This window comes from Rhipicephalus sanguineus, chromosome 3 (genome assembly GCF_013339695.2).
Source record: "Rhipicephalus sanguineus isolate Rsan-2018 chromosome 3, BIME_Rsan_1.4, whole genome shotgun sequence".
Taxonomy (NCBI): Eukaryota; Metazoa; Arthropoda; class Arachnida; order Ixodida; family Ixodidae; genus Rhipicephalus; species Rhipicephalus sanguineus.
Genome location: NC_051178.1, coordinates 186,135,151 through 186,155,643, shown reverse-complemented (window position 1 = coordinate 186,155,643; position 20,493 = coordinate 186,135,151). Strand labels below are relative to the sequence as shown.

Sequence of the window (20,493 nt, the reverse complement as noted above, 5' to 3'; positions counted from 1 at the left end):
CGTCTCGTCTAGTGACGTAACAAACTGGAGTGACGTAACGAAATAAATACTCGCCTTACGCGACCAAGAGATTGAAATGGCGGAATTGGGGCCACGTAAAAGGCTTTCATAAATGTTCCTTCGCCTGTATAAGTAGGCACGTTGGGCGAAGCGTGAGACTCTCGCTTCTTCTCCAGACTTACGCAAACCTGTGCCCACTCGAGCCACACGTCTCTCCATCCTTCGCCCATTCCTTCGCAGCCAAAAAAGCCTTTACTAATACGTCCAAGAAAGGGCATTTGATTTTGGCTTTCGATCCTACGAGCTCGAGCACAAAATAGGACACGATTCCTCCTTCCCTCCTTACAACTGTCACCAGAGGTTCACGAAGCTAGAGTACCCATGGCACCTTGCAATTGCGACACGAGGCTCGTGTCACCTCGATAAACGAGTATTCTGACAGGCGACAAAACCGCTTCGATTAAAAAGAACGATAACCCGACACAAGTGAAATCTGTTCCAGTTTCAAAGGTGAAAGAAAAAGATAGAGAAATAAGCGCTTTATTTTTTCATATCTAAACATTTTCACCCGTTAGTGGAGTCGTGCGCAATAACATGCAGTCAAGAAAGAAAAATATGCGGTTCGTTCCTTTTCAGATGAAAACAGGAAAGTGTGTTTACAATACACGATGTAGCGAACACGAGCAGGCGTACAGACGAAACCTTATTCGAGTGTCTACATTAAGCGCAACAACCTAGATACAATAGCCAGCCCTGGCCCGGGTCGGGTCGTCGTTTTTAATTCATAACACACCCAGCATGACATGTGGGTCGGGTCGTCTTACGAGGTCGCGACTTCGATCGAGTCGAGGCGAAACGCGATAAAAGAAGAGCGTGGGCTGGAGAGGTGTGTGTGCGTGTGTGTGTGTGCATGTATATAATATATAGTCTCACCGGCGCCGTCAATCATCAGCCCACACACTCTCTCTCTTTCACTTTCTCTCTCTTCATTCGATGACGTCATCAGAGACCCCGTTAAAACAAAACTGTGTTTTGAAACGGAACAGCTCACGGATAATTTTCAACGGCGACGATCGTTTAGATACGGGCACGGCCCGTGTTTGCGGAAGTCAGCTCTCTATGCGCGCACGCACGCTGCCAATCAAATATGAATGAGAAAGTTAAGGGTGACTTAAGGGTGTGGAAAGCACATAGAATCGATCCGTAAGAATGAAGGCGTGCACGAGCGGACATTATACCTGGAACATCTCTGACGTCTAATCGCGCAAATGGTATATAGCGCTGCTGCGGAAAATGACGTCGTTTTTCGAACAAAGAATGCACGAAGAAAAGCTACACAAATCTCACCTAAAGCGTGAAGCAGCGACAGCAATAGCCTGTATTAAAGAAACGGAGGTGTGTAGTGGTTCGCGAGATTAAACAACAAGGCGTAGGCAAATAAATGACTAAAGGAGGCTTAATATAGGGAGAAATACATTAGTAATAAATTACGGCTAAGGTGGTGTAGCACCAGTGTCGTATATCAGGAGGTCCAGGGTCCCATTAATCAGCCTTACTAGTAGTGCGAAAATTCTTCACACGAGCCGGCGTAATGTCAAAGAAGGGCGCATAGCAGCTCTTGCTGTTTTGCATCATAGTTTAGTATAAAGTAACGGTAACGCATCCACGCCAAGCAGTTAATGTTCTGATAATGAGCAGCGAAAGGTGGGGCCTGTGACCAATACAGTGCAACTGTTCCATAGGAGCAGCACGTATAGATTCTGCGTCATTCAGAGATGGTTCTTTTCTTAAAATAAATGTACGCGTTATTTGATTTGCATTTTGTCACTTCTGTTTCTGCGTTTCGTTGGTTTAGCTCAAAGGTACAAATAATCATGTTATCTTGGCAACATAACTGCGTACACACATGTAGCATTGCAATAAGTAAGTTAATTACGGATAAATAATTAGATAACCCTTTCAGGAAGGTTTTATATCATCTGTTTTAAAGATAGGCAAATGTGTCGGCGCACTTACGAATGCGATTTAAGTCTACTTTGCTGGATAACGCGCTTACCTCTATAGCACACATCAGACGCTATATATAGTATATTCACGTCGTAGCGGGGACACGGTACCGGAGAGCTGATTGTCAGTGCCCAGCGCCGGCAGTAGTATCTCGTTATTTCGTAATCTCTCGCTTATGAAACCTAAAAATACCGTTGACAAGACTCGCCATCCTTTTTTATTCAAGATATTTAGTGCGCCAATTTATATAACTGCCTAAAAGGCGCACCCAACGTTTCTCTTCAATGCCCATTTAATTATTTGCCCCAAAATCAGATTCTGTGTTCTTACGTGGGCGGTGGAAATAAAGATTTGATTTGATACATGCCAAAACCATATGATTATGAGGCACGCCGTAGCGGAAGATTCCGGGTTAAGTTTAACTACCTGGGGTTCTTATACACGCGCCTAAGTCTAAGAAAAGAGGTGTTCTTTCATTTCGTCGCCGTCGAAATGCGATCATCGCGACCGAAAATAAGCCAGACATTCGAGAATATAGAGCTCTATATGAGCTTGGAAATAGCGCTCGGCCCACGACATCGATGCGCCTTCGCAGCGCAAGCGACAGATTTGCCCTTCATTACGCCGAGAATACTCATTTTATACAGCGTGCAGGCCACGAGACCCCCGCGTACTGCAAGCGAAACACACGAGTTTCATGCGTCAGCCACTGTGTGTCCTATACTTAGCTTTACATACACGCTCGAAGCAAAGATAAAGAAACGCACGTCACGGTATATGCCCGAACTGAACACCAACGTGAAGCCTTTCATATCGCGCAGTGGCGTAACTTGACCCAAATTGTCGACACGCACGCGATGTAACAAAACAACAGAAAAGAGCGGCGTCCGACGCCAGAACGCTCACCGTAACATGGTCGCCTTGAACAACGATCGTATAGATATACGCGGAAGGCGGAAGCCCGGCAGCAACGCCTAGAATCGTGACGCCAGGAGGTCACGCGACGTGCGCAAGTGAACAGTTTATATATACATACTGTAGCGGCCATAATCAAAGTTCAATCTATGCGAAGATAAAAGATGTAGTCGATCTACCCAGTCCGGCCGGACTAGAAAGCTTAAAGAGTATTATTGAAAAACTGAAGCGTCTAGGCGTTCATACTTTACTCGAACCATTAGAGAACGGAATGTGCTTTCAGCCGCGGTGGTTCACTATACCTCCTGTTCTTCTATACCTCCTGTTCTTCTATACCTCCTGTTCTCCTACCCTCCTGTTCACACGCCCATTTCATGGGGTCATGGCCCACACCTCGGGCTTGGTAATAAAACACATCCCGCGGGAAGCAGACACTGCTATGAACAGCTCAGCCAAGTCTTGCAGTCGTGCACGGCAAGGAGAATTTACAAGCAGAGCGCGAAGTTGCCATTTTCTCAGGCGTCCTCTTTTCATACAGAGGCGTGTGCTCACTCTCTTCGGAGCTGCCGGCGCAAGCTGTTTGGAGACGAGCAGATAGCATGCTATTGGCTAATGGCCGACATTAATCAAGAGCGGCGTTTGGATCAGATGCGCTTCTTGCCACGCTCCATAGTCTGATAACATTACATGGTAGCCACACTAGCGCGCATAGGAATCATAACGGGAAAGAGCGATTGCGTTTCGTCACACGCGCTCAAGGTCATTACGCACGCTCACTTAGCTTCTTTTTCCTGTGCCGTTCCTCCCTGCGTAGCTTCCAGCGCGATCGTCGGGACGAGAGAGGACAGAAAGCGCTTCAAGCGTGCGACAAATCTATCTTAACTCCACTCGATCTTGGCGGATTCGAGAAATTCTTAGGGCAATCGATTCGTGAGGCAATATACTCCAATACTGAGGTCATTCGATGATTACTTGAAAATGTGGTTCTGGATCCGCTTCACTAAAAGAATGACGTAACAGTATACGACGCCAATCGACTCGTGCGGTATACGTGCCTTTCTTCCCGTTTTCTGTTTCGCTTTTTATTCCCACATACCAAGTTCCAAGAGCAGTACACTTATAGCACTTAAACGCAATGTCTTTGATGCCTCGCTTTTAATGCGCTTTCGTGTTTGTTATCCGTTTCACATTGCATTCGTTGTATCTCTACATGCCTTCTGGCAACTACTGTCTAAGGCCTACCAACAGAAAGGAACGGATGTAAGCGACGTCGCGCACGAAGTATGGACGAAAAGCAAAGCTAAATAGTATATACAACAAAACACCGTGCGTACTGCACAACACGATGACCATACTCGTTAGGAGCATCTTTTTTTTAAGGCAGCAGGGGACTCGCATCTCGCCTAATCTCGTTCTCCGCGAACTTTATGGGGCTAAGAAGTGATGTATCTTCTCCCACTAGCATGTTGACTGTGATGAATGAGCTCCAATGTCTACGCTGGAGCCACCGCCCTGGGCGAAATCCCAAACATAGAAAGTTGCTTGCGGCGCCCTCCTACTCCGAAACTGGCGTACACATTATCCACAATGTCAAAACAAACATGCACGTTCTCAAGGAATATAAAGGGCATCAGAGGCACATTGGACAAGATGGGGAACGGCACATCTGCCTCGTATTTAGAAAGAGGGGAAAAGAAAGCTAAAAATATGTAGAGCGTATAAGTCGAAGACAGGATAGAGGGTAGTAAATGGGAACCAAAAAAAGTCACAGGGGGAAAAACCCTTTTGCATTGGCCTAAGATGGCTCGATGGCAAAAGCCATATGGTGCGGCTATTTTACCGTGCCCTTTATATCGACGTCCAACGTTCGCTAATTAACTATGACGAGTTACTCAAGTCTCGCTAATGTGGAATCACTAATTACCGCTAATTAAGTCTCGCTTAATTTGCATTATCTTCATATGATTACCTACAGCTAATCAACTCACTACTCGAGTTGCTTTGATTAAATATATGCATGCACTGTCATGCTTTCACTCGATTTGTATGGCTCTCGGTCCGCTAAACGTCTGTAAGCCGAGATTAGTGGAAATGTACAAGACAGATTAAGAATAAAAATTATTCGGTGCCATTTGATGAACATACAGTTGAGCATATCGATAACACGTTCACTACAACATCATGAAAGTAACGTTTATTACATGTGTAACTCATAGCTTGGTCGTTAATGAGTGCAATATACGAAATCATAATGTTTGGAACGCAATCATACGCAGATACAAACTAGGTGAGAAACAACGCGCAGTATAAGATATCCGTGAGAGCGTACAGAGATGAGATCCCACAGATCGAAACTTCCATCGATCTCGTCGCTGGAGCCCCAAGTCACCATTCCTCAGATGGAAAGGACGCACTTCTGCACTGGGTTCATGAATGATTCGGGCTTACAGCCGAAAGCCATCGCAAACTCTGGAGTATTGCGGAGAGGCCCATTGACACGGTACCAGGCGGGGCTGTTGGGGCCGCGGGCGGCGTTCTCTTTCAAGAACCTCCGGTTGCTGTTGTCGCAGAAGTTGGCCGCGTAGTACAGGAAGAACAGCTGGCTGGCGTTCCAGCGCTCGAGCAGCTTGAGCCGGTAGTCTGGCGAAACACGACCGGCGTACAGCAGGAACGCGTCCAAAGCAGGGCGCACCGACAGTAGATCCCACAGATCGGACCATGAAGTTCTCGAAACGTTGAGCTGCGCAATCTTCTCCATCCCGGACAGCGAACTGTACTGGTGTTCAAGGCAGAGTCGCAGGTCGGAGAAGTATTGTACTAGGCTGTGACCGGCGTTCCGCTCGGCACTGGTGGCGGCGAATTCGAGATTGAAGACCCAGTGGTAAATGGCGCGAAACATGGGCCGGTATACTCGTGGCGCGGCTCTGGCCATCTGGAGGGGCCGCAACGCGACATCGTCCTTGAGGGACAAATCGAATACCGGCAACGGTATCTCCAGCCGATTGTAAGGTGGCCCCATGTGAGCCTCGGCGCTCAGAAATCCGCCCGTCCAACCTTGGAAGGAGGCGCGAGAGGTCATGTGCGCCATGAGCCGCTTTTCGAGCGACTTTCGGATCCAGGTGTAAAAGAACTGGGCCGTCGAGGTGCGCGCGTTGTTCAAGTAAAGGCCGTCTAGGAATGCGGCCAGCGTGCTCGCGTTTTCGTTTAGGCCACGCGGCGCCAGAGGCTCCCACGAGACGCCATTCAGCTTCTCTAAGAGGTTCGCCTTCAGACCACTGCCATAACGAGCGAGCCGCACCAGCACGTGTTCGATGAGTACGAGTCGCAGCGTAGAAGCCATGTCTTCGACGACGTCGTCGCCATCACCTCTGGACAGTTGCGCCCGGGAAAAGTTGTGCGTCGCGTGCAAAGGCAGATTCGGCTCGAATCGGTTCAGCAAGCAGAGGCAGTAGCGCGCAGAAGTGAGCGCCTGCGCAAACTGCGGATGTCGAGAGCAGCTGACCGAAGCCACCTGGTCCCGTAACTTGGTACCACCAAGAAGCGGCGACAGCGCCATGGTGATGCGGAACAGCAAGTACCCCAACATAACCTGCGACGAGCGCATCAATTCGTCGTCACGGGTCAGTCTCAGTACGTGCTCGGGAGACGCCAGCTTGACGTAGGTTCGAGCAGTTAGAGGTCTGATCCCCTTCCCGAAAACGCTCTGCAGGAAGCTGGTCCACTCGAAGTTCCTCAGCGCGGGCAGGTCGCGCACCCTGACCGTACTGCCATTGGCAAGTACGGCGGCATCCAGCTGCGGTTGCAGCAGCGTTCGGTAGAGCCGTTCTTCGAAGCGCAGAGGATCCACTTCCGTCTGGTTCTGGAATAAGGCCAGCAGGGGAGCGAATCCAGCACGTACCACTTCGTACTCTTCTTTCTCAAGCGGCGCTCGCAGCAGCACCGTCGACGGTTCTTCGAGACCCACGAATCGTTTGTTCTCACGCGATATGCCCTTGACGACAAACGGCCTGAAGAGCGCGTCAACGCCTAGCTGCCGGAAGGCAAGGCCGAACTTGCGCGACACCTCGGCTGCCGACGGCTGCCGGCGCGAAGGCGACGACGACGGGCGCATCATCCATGATCGCAAGTGGGTCGCGTCAAGGAACATGGCGATCAGGTTGTCAAACAGCACTGGTTCGGGGTCCACGCAGTGGTCGACAAGAAAACGCAGCTGCGGAAAATCGCGGCTAGCGTTGTCATGCAACGCCGAGGCCAACAACTCTGCGTATGCTTCGACCATGACGGTGTCCACGGACAGGCGCTCTGCGCCTGGAGTCAAGGGGCGCGACTGCGCCCATTTGTCGCACACGTACGCGTAGAAGTCGTCGCAGGGGTCTCGGTTGGAGTCGATCTGGTGCAACAATATTCGTGCCTGCTCGACGCATGCCGTCGAGTCGCAGGGCTTGGTCTCGTGCGTCTTTGCCCCGCGGAGTCCTTTATTGTTTAACGATGATGCCGCGGACGACGCTCGGTCGCTGAATGGCGGGGCATTGACGCCACTGAGAGACACTGACGGTGGCGGTGGCAGTGGCGGCGGTTTTTGCCCGAACGTGCTGCGGACGTCGATGCGAGGCAAGAGCAGCGTGGTCGTGACGAAGGCGGTGATGACGACGGAAACAAGCAGGAGCGTCGTGGTCGCGACGGTGAGTCCCCAGAGGAGGGCAGACCAGGCGCTGCGGCGAGGCTGTACAACGCTACTTCGCTGTAGTGCCAAACTGCTTAATGCTTCGGTACTGCGCCTGTTCTGCTGCTTCACTTGCTGGACCTGTTCTTTGCTGGGTAGCGTGCTGCTACTACTGCTGCCGTCGGCCATCGCGATGGTTTCAGAAATAAGGACAGTGAGGACACGCGCAATGCGCGCACTAGGGCAAAAGAAGCGCGAGCGGGTGCCTCACTTTTTCTTCGCGCCTAGCTCTTGTAGTTGTATTAACCCATATATGCCCAAACTCAGAAAAATTGACAAAATAAATTTTTTTTTCAGAAAAAGTGTACTTCTACCCTCAAAAGAAAGCACAAGTTCTTTACTTACTGCCAGGTAAACGCAACACTGTTTTTCAAGCCGTCCTCTACATATAGGACACTGGGCATTATGGGTGCTATGTGCGGGTGTGGTAAGCCTTGAAACATTTCACGTGCACACCGACATTGCACTTCTTCCTCTCCATGACGTGTTTCATACAAAGCACACGTTTGGCCGGAGAAAGCGGTCGTCATTTCAAGTGCACTTCTTCCTCTCCATGGCGTCTTTCGCACAAAGCACGCGTTTGCCCCGACAAAGCGGTCAGCACATGGCAGCATGAAAAGCAAGCAATGTCTTGGCTTGCACACTTTGAGAATGAGGCCTGCTTGATGTGCTGTAGGTGGCGCTAGTCATCAGCTAAAGAAATAGCGATGTTAGAGTGCATCAAAGAAGCGTCCTATATGTAGGACACTGGGCATATATGGGTTAAGGCGAAAGCCTTAACCGCTTTTAGTTCAATTTATTCAATACTGGGTGGGCAAAAGAGTGGCTCCTTAAAGGGTTCCCGCAACAATTTTAACAGCGAAGCTGTTAAGCACGGCATAAAAATGGCTGTTCCCCGCAAGAAACCTCACCACGCTGTTGCCTAGCAACCACCGCCGCCACAGCTGCGCACCCCCTGGCCTCGCCTCGCTACCGCGCCAGCTGGTTTGACGTCATGCCAAGCAGCGCATGCGCCGAGCAGTAGCAACGGAGAAGACGCCGCCAAGCCGCGCTCGGCAACGGAACCAGCCGCGCCTAGCTACCGCGACAGCTGATGTGACGTCATGTCAAGCCGCGCATGCGCCATGCATAGCAACAGCTGCGGAGGAGCCGCGTCGAAGCTACCGAAATGACCAAGTATAACCGCGCCAAGTTTAAATAAAAGAGTTGCCTAGCAACCGTTTACGTCAGTTAATACGTCATAAGTAGACCTACTGCGCATGTGCATGTCCTCGGGACCGTTATAAAAGATCGTGTCGTGCTGAGGCAGTTTGTAGCCATGGGTCGTCCGAGGCAGTACCGTATGCCCGAAGAAGATGCTGCCTATCGCAAGGCTCGATGTGCTGCAGAGCGAGAACGAGATCAGCGGCGGCGATCTGACCCAGCCTACTTGAACAAGAAAGCGGCTGACATGAAGAGAAAGAAGTTTGTAATGAACCGGAAACAATAGATCACTTTCTTCTCACATGCCGCCGTTTCGCCTCACTGCGCCGAATAATTCTTGAGAGACCGATTGGCATGCTCGGATTGGCAGTTGATACACCCACCCTTTTATCGTTTGGAGCCAGTCAGTTGGGTGCGGGCCGCAGTGTTATTCTGTCAACGCTACATAAATTCATTCAGGCAACCGGAAGGATACGCTGCTAGTGGTACCGCCAGTTACATCCAATTCTTTGACCCCCTTCTTTATTTTTACTAATTTGTTTATATATTATGGTTTATCGAAAGCTTCTGCCCCTTTCACTTATTTTTTTTTTAAGGAATGTTATTAGAGTTCTTATCTAATTTCTCTCTTTTTTTTATTTTTTAGCAAGCGTTGTGTAAACCATTTACATTATAAAGTACAGTGTGGCCAATCCCCCTTGTGGGTATGAGCCAAGATCTAGGCGACAAGACAAGACAAGATTGGCTAAGACTCGAGTGCTAGTAGAGTTTTTCCTTTGCATTCTTGCGTATTCACTGATAAGTTTGGAAAGCGTCAGCTGAGGCCGATGTCTAAAAACTCTCCTGGCAGGGGTTTCTCCCCTTGGACGGCATCTCTTCCATCTAATGACCTCCCTTTGGATTTTTTCTCTCGCAGTGGAGTCACAAGCATCTCGGTGGCCTTGGTACCATCCAGCGGAGGTTCCATTCATCTGAACAACCTTCAGGCTATCCAGGAATCGCTTCATGCTGCCACTCCCTTATACCATACAATCACGGATGTGAGAAAGTTCGGTCGAGGAGGTATCGTGTGTAGATCGCCAGAGCAGACCTGTGTTGCTGACTTGCTCAGATGTTCCACATTCGCGAGAACTCCGGTGAGTGCAATCATTCCTGCTCACCTATCTTGCACCAAGGGAATGGTAAGAGGTGTCGATTCTAATCTAACTCCTCAGAAAACACTGGAGAAATTAGCGGCAGCTGGTGTTATTGCAGTTTACCGCTGTAATAGACTAGTTTACAATACCAGGGTGCCTACTGAGTCAGTTATAGCCACTTTTCCGGGAACTACATGCCCTTCCGAGATTAAGATATGGCCACTGGTATTCAGAGTAGATCAGCTAGCTCCGCCCCCTCTTCAGTGTCATAATTGCTGGCGATTTGGTCACAGTGTCGGCGGGTGTAAATCGGGCCAACACTGCTGCAAATGTGGGAAAGACCATGCCCAAAAAGACTGTACTTCAAAAGATGAGCGGTGTTGCCTATGTGGTGGAGATCATGCCGCTGATTTTCCCAACTGTTCAGCTCGCGCCCAGGAAGTACAGATTCTGGAAATAATAGATAAACGGCGTTGTTCTAGGAGAGAAGCAATCATTACTGTGAAAGAAAGGGCATTTGGTTATGCAGGAATTGCTTCTAAACATAATACAGTCCCAGAACACTCCCTCGCTGCAATTATTGAAGCAGCTGTGCAGAAGGCAGTAGCGAAGGCTATGGACCAGCTATTGGCGAACCTGGGAGACAGCATTTCACAGGCTATTTCGGATACAATGAATGCCGCCATGCAAACCGCTGGTCACAGCTCTGTAACATCTTTGAACACTAAACCTACACAGTGTACCAACGAGGAAAGAAATGAGATACCCAACTCTGAGTGTGGTATTGCATCAACGAGCTCATCTTTTCCTCCTCCTATCTCTGAGAACCAGCCCATCAACGATATGGAAATGACAGATGCAGAACATATTGCTAGGGCTCAAAAGAGAGCAATATCGTCTGCCAGTGAGGACTCGTCATCTCTACCTCAATCGAAATCGAAGAAAAGTCAGCATAAATCCATTTTGAAAGAAAGTATACTAGAGAAGGCAATTTCTACTGCTGCGCTTTCTTCACCATAGGGTCGTTGAAAGTGCTTCAGTGGAACTGCCGCTCCATTTTATCAGTTTCTGTAGACCTATATTGTCTTGTTAATAAATTTAATCCCGATATAATTTTATTACAAGAAACTTGGTTAACTAATGAGAAAAATTTTCATTTAATGTCGTACCGGTGTTTTCGATTAGACCGACCTACTGAGGTGGAGGTCTAATCACATTCATTTCAGGTAAAATATGTCATAAGGCCAAAATTATTTTTCAAATTATGGATCCTGACTGTGAAATGTTAACCGTAGAGATGGTCCTTCCCGGGTGCTTTCCGATATATATTATAAACACTTATTTTTCTTGCGGTGTTCAGAGTACTAGCTTTCTTGACAGGGCACTAAATTTTTGTGGGCGTGATATATTGATTTCTGGGGACTTTAATTCGCATCATATTTCTTGGGGTGTAAAGACAGATTCCTGCGGTAACCGGCTGTGGAACTGGTCATTAGATAAAAACTTTTCTTGCAAAAACTCTGGATCTTGTACATTCGTGAGAGGCCTGAACTGCTCTATACAATCGATCTAACATTTACTAGCAATACTCCCTGTGTATATTCGTCGACTATTGACAGTGCCACCAATAGTGGTTGATCATCTGCCAGTAATTTATGAAATTGCCCGCCCAGTAACATTCGCAGCTGAACAAACCAATACATTTGTAAACTACAGCATATTCAAGAATTGCTTGATATCTGCAATTTCTTCAGTATCCGGTGTTTCTGATGAACAAAAATCAAGGATAATTTGTAGTGCTCTGGAAAATTCTAGAAAAAAGTCAGAATTTATGGTTCAATCAAAGAAAAAGAATTTGTTCAACCCTTGGTGGAATTCGGATTGTTCACGCGATTTTAAAAGAAGGAAAGCTGCCTGGAAAAGCTTATTACATAACCAGTGTCCGAAAAATTGGAGTGACTATAAATTCTTCCGAACCATATTTAAACACACAGTATCTAAAGCAAAGGATGACTACGACACTAAGCATTATGATTTCCTATCTAAAGCCAAAAATAAAAGTGCGCTTTTCAAATTCCTCCGTAGTAGGAAAATTCTTCAGTGTCCAAACATAGATTCTTTGGTGTACTCTGACGAAGAAATTAAGCAAATGCTAAAAGATATAGCAAATGGTCTAGAAAGCAGATTTTCATCTCTACTATCACCATACACTAAAGTTGCAATACCGAGTGATGATTATAACGAGATATCAATGACTGAACTGGCCACGGTAATGCAAGTACTTCCTAATTCCGGTCCAGGTAGTGATGGAATCACTACAAAAATGTTAAAAATCCTTTTCAGGGAGGCCCCTGATATTTTATTAGCTATAGTTAATCATTCTATCAAATGCTCATGGATTCCTTCTAATTGGAAAATTGCTAAAATAATTCCAGTTCTTAAAAACAACTCTGCAGGATACATCCTTGACAATATTAGGCCGATTGCACTAACTTCTAATCTGGTTAAATTAATAGAAAGAATTCTTTATGCTCGTCTAATGAAATTGGTAGAGGATAAGGAAGTTTTCAGCCACTTCCAAATTGGCTTTAGACCTGGATTTTCTATTTGGCATGCACATGTGGATTTGGAGAGCCGAATCAAATTAGCGCGCCGTCACAGACAAATAGCAGCCCTGGTAACATTGGATATCTCAAAAGCTTACGATAGTGTAGAACATAAAATATTATTGGATCAATTAAAATTTCGTGATATCCCTAATTATATAGTGAGGTTGTTTAGTGAGTTTTTAACTGGAAGGGAGTTTTATTGTTCACTAAAAGGTCATTCTTCAGGTATACATTGCCAGTCAAGAGGGGTTCCTCAGGGAGCAGTTACCTCGCCTCTTCATTTTAATGTATTGCTCAGCGCTATTCCCAGCCATGATGGTGTATACACATACGTATATGCAGATGACATAGCATTTTTTGCGTCAGACACTGATATACATTCGCTATATACTCGCTTACAAACGTATATGTGCGCCATTGAAAATTGGTTAGAGTCTATCCATTTATGTCTTAATGTCTCAAAGAGCGCAGTGATAGTTTTTCCTTTGGATAACCCAGTTAATATAACACTAACTTGCAACCTGCAGAACATACCACAGGTGGACTCGGTAAAATATCTGGGAATAATTTATGATACTCGTCTCCTCTGGCATACACACATTGAATACATAACAAAGAAAGGAGTACGGGCGCTAGGAATCCTACGAAGACTTTGCAACAGTCGATCGGGGATGCGAAGGGACACACTAATTATGATATACAAAATGTACGTACGCCCAGTATTAGAATTCGGATGTGTTTTATATTCGGGTGCCCCAGCTTATAAATTGCGTCTTCTTGTACTGCTGGAAAGAGAGGCCCTAAGGTTATGCCTTGGATTACCGAAATTCGTAGCCAATAATGTCCTCTACTTAGAGGCAAGATTGCCCTCTCTTTTGTGCAGATTTAAGATACTAACGGTACAAACATTCCTAAAGATGTATGAATGCCCTATAAAGCTAAAAATTGTTTTCATGTCTCACCCAGCGTTATTTTTTCAATCTTACTGGCCTCGGTTTCATACACCACAGGTCGGTTACGTACGAGCACTTATTGGACCATTAGATGTTAAACTGAGTGAAGTTCCTTCCATTGACAAGGAAAGGCACAATCTTAAAATCATTTTTGACGATATATATCCAAATCATGCCAAAAATTTGCCTTACCAGATATTAAACGGACTACTACAAAAGCATTTAGAGGGGATAAATACAACAAATATTATAGCTACCGATGCCTCACAATCCGAAGAAAAATCTGGCATTGGTATTTTCTCCGAGACATTCAACTGGTCATTCTCATTAAGACTTCCTGATTTCTTATCAGCGTTTTCGGCGGAATTTCTAGCGGTGATTATGGCTTTGCGAAAGCTGAGCCCATCAACCTCAAGAGTGGCCATAGTTACAGATTCGTTATCTTTGTGTTCAGCACTCGCTGCACATAGTGATTCTCAATTATCACGTACTTTTCATGTTCTTGTTCCCTCCCACGTAACATTAATCAGATTAATATGGGTACCAGGACACAAAGGGATAAAAATGAACGAAATGGCGGACACTCTGGCTAAAGCCGCTCTCAGTGGTCCGATACTATTGATTATCCCCACATCAGCACTCATAATTCGTGACAGATTTAGAAGGCGTGCCATAATTCAAGATTCCGGTAAAACATTAGTCACTCATTTAAACGAATATCGACACCTCTTGTTCCCTTAGCGTAGGAATTTCTGTTTAACAAGAAAAGATGAAGTTATTTTTACTAAATTACGATGTTGCGTTCCTAAATTAAACTTTTATATGCGTAGATCTGGTCTGGCTCCTTCCCCTCTTTGCTCGTTTTGTAACCAGGACGAAACAATTGAACATTATTTCTTATCGTGTAACCGCTTCAATTTACCGAGGAAAAACATTCTCAAAGCAGCGTTTAATCGTATTATATTGGATTTCATTACTTCGAATATTCTATCCCTGGGAGCCTCCTCATTAGGTCATTGTCACCGGGATGTCTGTTCCACTGTACAAAAATTCTTAATTGAACCAGGGCGATTTTGATTCTGAATTTTTAAATTAGCATTGATAATATATTCTAACCTTCTATAATTCATTTTCACATGTGACCACTTTTACCTATTAACTATTCGTTTATTGGCCAATCCCCCAGAGTGGGTGTGAGCCATTTATAAAGGTCATCATCATCATCATCAAGAGCCAAAATAGCTGAAAAATAGCCTTGCTATGCTAGCCACCATAACCTTGCTTAAACCAAGTTTGAAACCTAGCCTTGGCCAAGTGACCTAGCATATTAGCCGATATAGCCTCCTACTTGGATCGACCAGCTTCGCTCTTATCAAGTCTTGCGCGGCAAGCTTCTTCATTTTTTTTTTAATACGAAGCATTTCTTGGCAAACCAAAGACACTTTGAGCGTTTCTATCTACGTACTTACCCCTCTAGCCGCCTACCCGACAAATGCAAGGAGTAAAAATCGGGATCCCAGCAGGAATCGAACGCAGACATTCTGCGTGGCAATCGACTATTCTACCTCAGAGCTACGCCAGGTCTTGAAACTGCTTTGGAAAAAGACCATATGTAAGAGTCGTGTCGGTGCAACGTCAATTGTGGTTGCAGTGCTGGCTATCTAATTATATAACAAGGCAATAAACATTACTTATGCACTTCTGCGATACACACGTCATGTCGGTTTAACGTCAATTTTTGTTCCAGTGTATGGCTCCGCTTTTGTAACAGTCGAATAAACATTACATATATACTCCTACGACTCCGCAAGCTATTATCAGGCGTTGCTCGACCCCGCAGCAATACACTAACGAATGCTAGCTATGATATTCACACTCACAGCGTCGCACGCGAAATGTGAATCGCGCCGTAGCGTGCGCTTCATTTCAATAAAACTGACGTCTGTGCTCTAACGTGAGTGTTGACGTTACGTCAGACCATAATTACCCTTTCAACGCCAGTGTAATTGGCGTGACTAGTAAGCGCGCGATGTGCACATAACTACTAATTTTACAAAAACACGTCGATCCACCTCGTAATGCTCGACTCGAAGCCGAAAAAATACAGCATAGCAGTGGCGTAGGCAGAAATTTTTTTCGGGGGGGGGGGGGGGGGGTGGACACGCTCTTGATCAGACGTGGGATCCGGGCAGGTAAGCGTGGTCGAGTGTCATTTTGTGCTCTGTATACCATGGCAGAAAAAAATTTCGGGGGGGGGGGGGCACGGGCCCGGTGTGCCCCCCTTCCCCCCCCTGGATACGCCCCTGCAGCATAGATAGCCACTCGCTGACTGCTTTGCATGAAACAGAGTCCCACAATGCGTGGGATCTGCCGAGTTTTTTTTAACATAGAAAACGTTTGCGATGTGTAGCCAAGGCTTCCATAAACAGGTGAGTCAAATATTGCACTCATGGGCCATTGGCCCGCCCCACCAACTCGCAGGACTCAGAATAACATAATTTCCATCCTTCCCTGCAGTAGAGAATTGACACTTTCGTGTCACAAACGATGATCGCTTGCAAGTTACAGAACTACGAGAGGAGCACAAATGTTGTGTACGAGCTGTCGAATAAACGTGGGATGGCGGTGCTAATGGCGCAAAGTCTGGATGATCAATCGAAGTGCAGTGGATCGGGTGCTGTCCGCTACGTTATCTAACGACTTTCTGAGCTGAGAGAGCCACCCACTTAGGGCGAAACAAGAGGACTTCCTAACATTTCCACTCAACAGCCGCTCAGTAACACTTTTTCTCTCCTTCACTATGCCCCAAGTACGCAGCGAGCGGACGCGACAGTTGACTGACTTCATGTGCGAGGGCGTCGGCAGATAATTTCGAGGGCCACGTGCCGTGCATGTGCCACGGCTGCCCACGGGGTGCTCCGCAATGTACCTGTACATAAAGTACATTGCACTTGTAACGCGATTCATTATTGGGGAGCTTCGGCATCTAAGCCAGTTGTATTGCTATATTTTTACCTCTTTTATCATCTCCTTGATATGTATTATACATTATAAAGTACTAACAAAAGGAACTGAAAACCATGTGCTACGAATACAATACCTCTTTTTTTTATGCAGTAATATCAGTCGGCTTGTATTGCCCCCATAGCAAAATAATGCAATGTTGGGACTAAACTTCAAAACATTTTTGTTGCGATAGCAATTATATGGACAGTCTCGGCTGGATTTTGCCGTCGCCGTCATGCACGGTATATGTATAAGTATGTATATATATATATAAAAGCCCCAAAGAAAAATAATTCAGAAAAATGCTTCCGAGGCGCGGAATCGAACCAGCGACTTCTTGCAGCACAGCGAGTGGCGCTAGCCACTACGCCACGAAAGGCAGATCATCCACGTAGCTAACGGCGAGCGTTATATACACACCCCTTACTGCTGGACGGACTCAGAGACGGCCTGCGCTTATAAGCGTTTCTTCATTACCAGCGAGATGGCGCGAGGAGCGCGACGGGCGCATTTAAAAGTCGCCGGCGAGCTCACTCGCTTCTTATTATATTTGCGCAGGGAGAACCTTGCCCTTCCGCTGTCTGCTCGCGCGGTTTTCTCGTGGTGAGGAGAAGAGGGATGTTTCGAGCTTTCACCGTGATGTCCGCGCTCATGTTACGGAGCGTACGAAGGTCACTCGAGCTCAAGGGACGCCGCTAAACGAACAAACAGAAGATGAGCGCGAACTATCAAGTGTCACAGCTCGACACTTGAAGCACGCTAGTTTCCTTCGCTGCTTCGGCCGCCTTTGCAACAGGAGCGCTGTTCAAACTGAGAGTATCCATTGGCGAGCCTCACTTCGTATAGCATTACTTTCTTGCTATCGCATTCATTGCTTCGCCCTTGCGGCGAAACTGTGACTTCTTTTGACTAAAACAAAAACTACTTCGATTAGACTTTCTGTGGACGAAGTTGTTATGATTCTCAATCGTATGCGCTTTTATGCTCATTTTTTCTTGGACCACCTTAGGGTGCTACAGACGTCTGAACATAGGCCAATGTAGCGTCATTTCCAAGTTCAGGATTTTATTTTACAGCCTGTGCACCGCACACAGGCAAAACAAAAATTTTAGGAGATTTAGGAAATTTTAGGAGTACGTTTTATGGAGAGTTCTATAAAAATAATTGATGTATTTAGTCTACAGTCGTCTTTTGTAAAAAAATTCCCGAAAGCACTGCAATTTACTCAATTTTACTTACGTGCTAAGGAGTGAAAAATATAAAGCTACTCTAAGCAACTGTCCTATAATGAAAGCGCGATGCTCTAAAAACACAAAAAAGCAAGTTTCGAATGAATGAGTGAAACGGTTCATTTATAGCTAATTTTTCTTTCGTACCTGGTTTTCCACCATATCGAGAAGTTCAAGTGGCGCTCATGTGCCCGAAAAATTTTTGCCGCTCGAAATATTTTGGGAAAATATTGTAGAACTAATGTCTATAAGTGCGTAATTTTCTCAGATTTTTTTAGAGAAACTGATTTTTGTCGAGCGCCCAGATTGGGACAGTTGGCGCGGAATGACCCACCATATAATCACACAAACATTGCAGCATATAATATATATATATATATAATTTATTATGAGTAAAAAAACCAGTTTGCAGAAATGCAATTTGATGTCTTGCCATGATGAGATGCGAAAAAATACACTGCAGCAAAATATCTTTCTCCAACGATGCAACCAATGTGTCAGTGCAAATTTCATGCAACCTCCATGTTGTTGAGCCGCTTGGGGCGAAGGCAAACAATGCTACAGGTCATCAGCAGCTTAAACGCTTGCTAGGAAGATGTGCTCAGTGAATTAATAAAGTCAGTGAAAAAAAACTGTACCTCGCTGAATTAAATTAACTCATACACAGGATTCATGGGTGTAATTGACAGTGAAGTTGTGGACAAGAATGAAGTGACGGTGAAAGGCTCGTAGCAATCAATGTACACCACCTACTGAACTTCACAAACTATGCACAAGGGTCTTTATCACGTGGCCACTTATGCACTTCACTACCACTAAAACACTTCTCATGGTCAACACGAGGCTGCACTAGCTACATCGTGACATTACATAAAATCAAGAACTACAGATGCCTCAAGACATATCATAAGAGATTAAAACTTCTCAATCATGTTCTCAGTACATCGGGAACACACACAGGCTCACAATGTGAATGCTATATGGTGAGCCCCAAATGATACAAAACAGGAAGAGTGAATGAAGCCCTTGCCATAGACAAAAAACTACAAGTCCATAAAGGCAGTACTGCAAATCATTTGATCACGCATTTTCATTCGTAGCCTAAGCCTTTCATTCTCAAATTTAGTTTAAATTCTGTGCACATTAGCCCATTGTAAGTGCTTTAGACCACAAGTTAGAGATGAAGCCCCCAAGACTTTTGACATTTCTCAGATAAAAGAATTACTATGTGGTACAAGTCTAAGTGCCAAACGTGGGAAGCAACATCTGCTGAAAATGCCCATGCAGCGTGCAAGGAATTCACATTTTGCACCCATGCCCTGTAGTTGCACACATGCATACACAAAAAAAACATGCTAAATGTGTCTCGCAAAACAAGAATCACACATCTGCATAGCTCAATAGTTGCTTCAGTCAGCCTTTCAAAAGTGCTACGTCCTCAATACAATGCAAATCCAGTGCTACTACCTATATACATACAATGTCATACAAGAAAATAGATTTTGCACTGCAAATACAATATACAGAAAGCTATGTATAACATCATCGAGATGGCAATTTGTGTCTTCTTTTTCCAACTTGTAGATTGCGGCTTGCATGAGAAGGCACTCTGTCGTGGCCTGCATTCATGCGGACTGCAACATTAAAGGTAACAGCTGCAGGTTATGTTCCATGATGTTCCCATATATACTACAGTTAAACCTACGTACAATGATGCTGCAACTACAGTCAAATGTTGCCTGTTGTATGTACTATGTTGGAAAAATTCACACGAAACACTGGTGCTCCAAGTGGCTTCCCTCCACATACAGTCCCTTCTACGCCACCGGGAGTTGCATCTTAAGTCCCAAGATTCACTTATTTTCCTCCACTAAATGACTTGTATGTATCCAGGCACATATGATGTGCTTCTTGGAAATCCTAAAATTTTCACAAGTTTACATACTTCTGGGCACAGAAAAAAGAAATAAAATGTATTGTTATAAGAGACAGCCCTATGAGTAGGTTATTGTTTTGTCAAAGCAGGGCACTAACTGAGATCACTAAATGAAGAGCAACCAAATTTCGTATTTACTTTGTTATATCTGATGATTAATTTATTACATTAGTGTTCATTATGCTGAGGTTCAATTAGGGCAATTAAGAAAAGTGGCCATCCAGCATACAAAGACCTATTTATCAAAGTAACAAAATAACGATATTGGACACCAGATACCATGGCTCCTTACCCCCTTCAGGCAGGCTTATCTTAATTTTTTTTTCTCGAAAGCTTGCAATTTTTTCACATTTATCATATGGAGGACACATGCTTTATCAAACAGCAGTGAATGAACAATGCCTTGGCACTCAACCCCTATTCCTAATCATGCACTTAATACATCAGACACAAGATTCCACGACACACCCCACTCATTATACATGTCAGACAAGGAAAAGCAGTGCAACAGTATGATCGCGCAAAGAGAAATGTAAAACAAAACAAACAATGCATACAACTTTTGCACGGGTGAGAGATGCTGGGCTACTACCTGTTCATACAGTTCACACAGCAGGCAACCCAAGCAGTGTCTACACATTACAAAATCTGCACATGATAATCCTATCAACCCGAATTTACATACCGCTGAAAAACCTGGTAAAGAAACACACACAATCTCAGTACCAGGTAACCCATGTTAACGTAAGGTAGGCCCTGCATATCCATCTCTGTCC

The 20,493-nt window shown here is 45.5% G+C and overlaps 1 protein-coding gene across 1 annotated transcript; it reads right to left on the bottom strand.

Moving 5' to 3' along the window:
- Nucleotides 1-5,317: 5,317 nt before the first annotated feature.
- LOC119386185 (neprilysin-1) lies at nt 5,318-7,774 on the bottom strand. Its single transcript, XM_037653523.1, has one exon. The coding sequence runs from the start codon at nt 7,772-7,774 to the stop codon at nt 5,318-5,320; it is 2,457 nt and encodes an 818-aa protein (XP_037509451.1).
- Between the last annotated feature and the right edge of the window lie 12,719 nt (nt 7,775-20,493).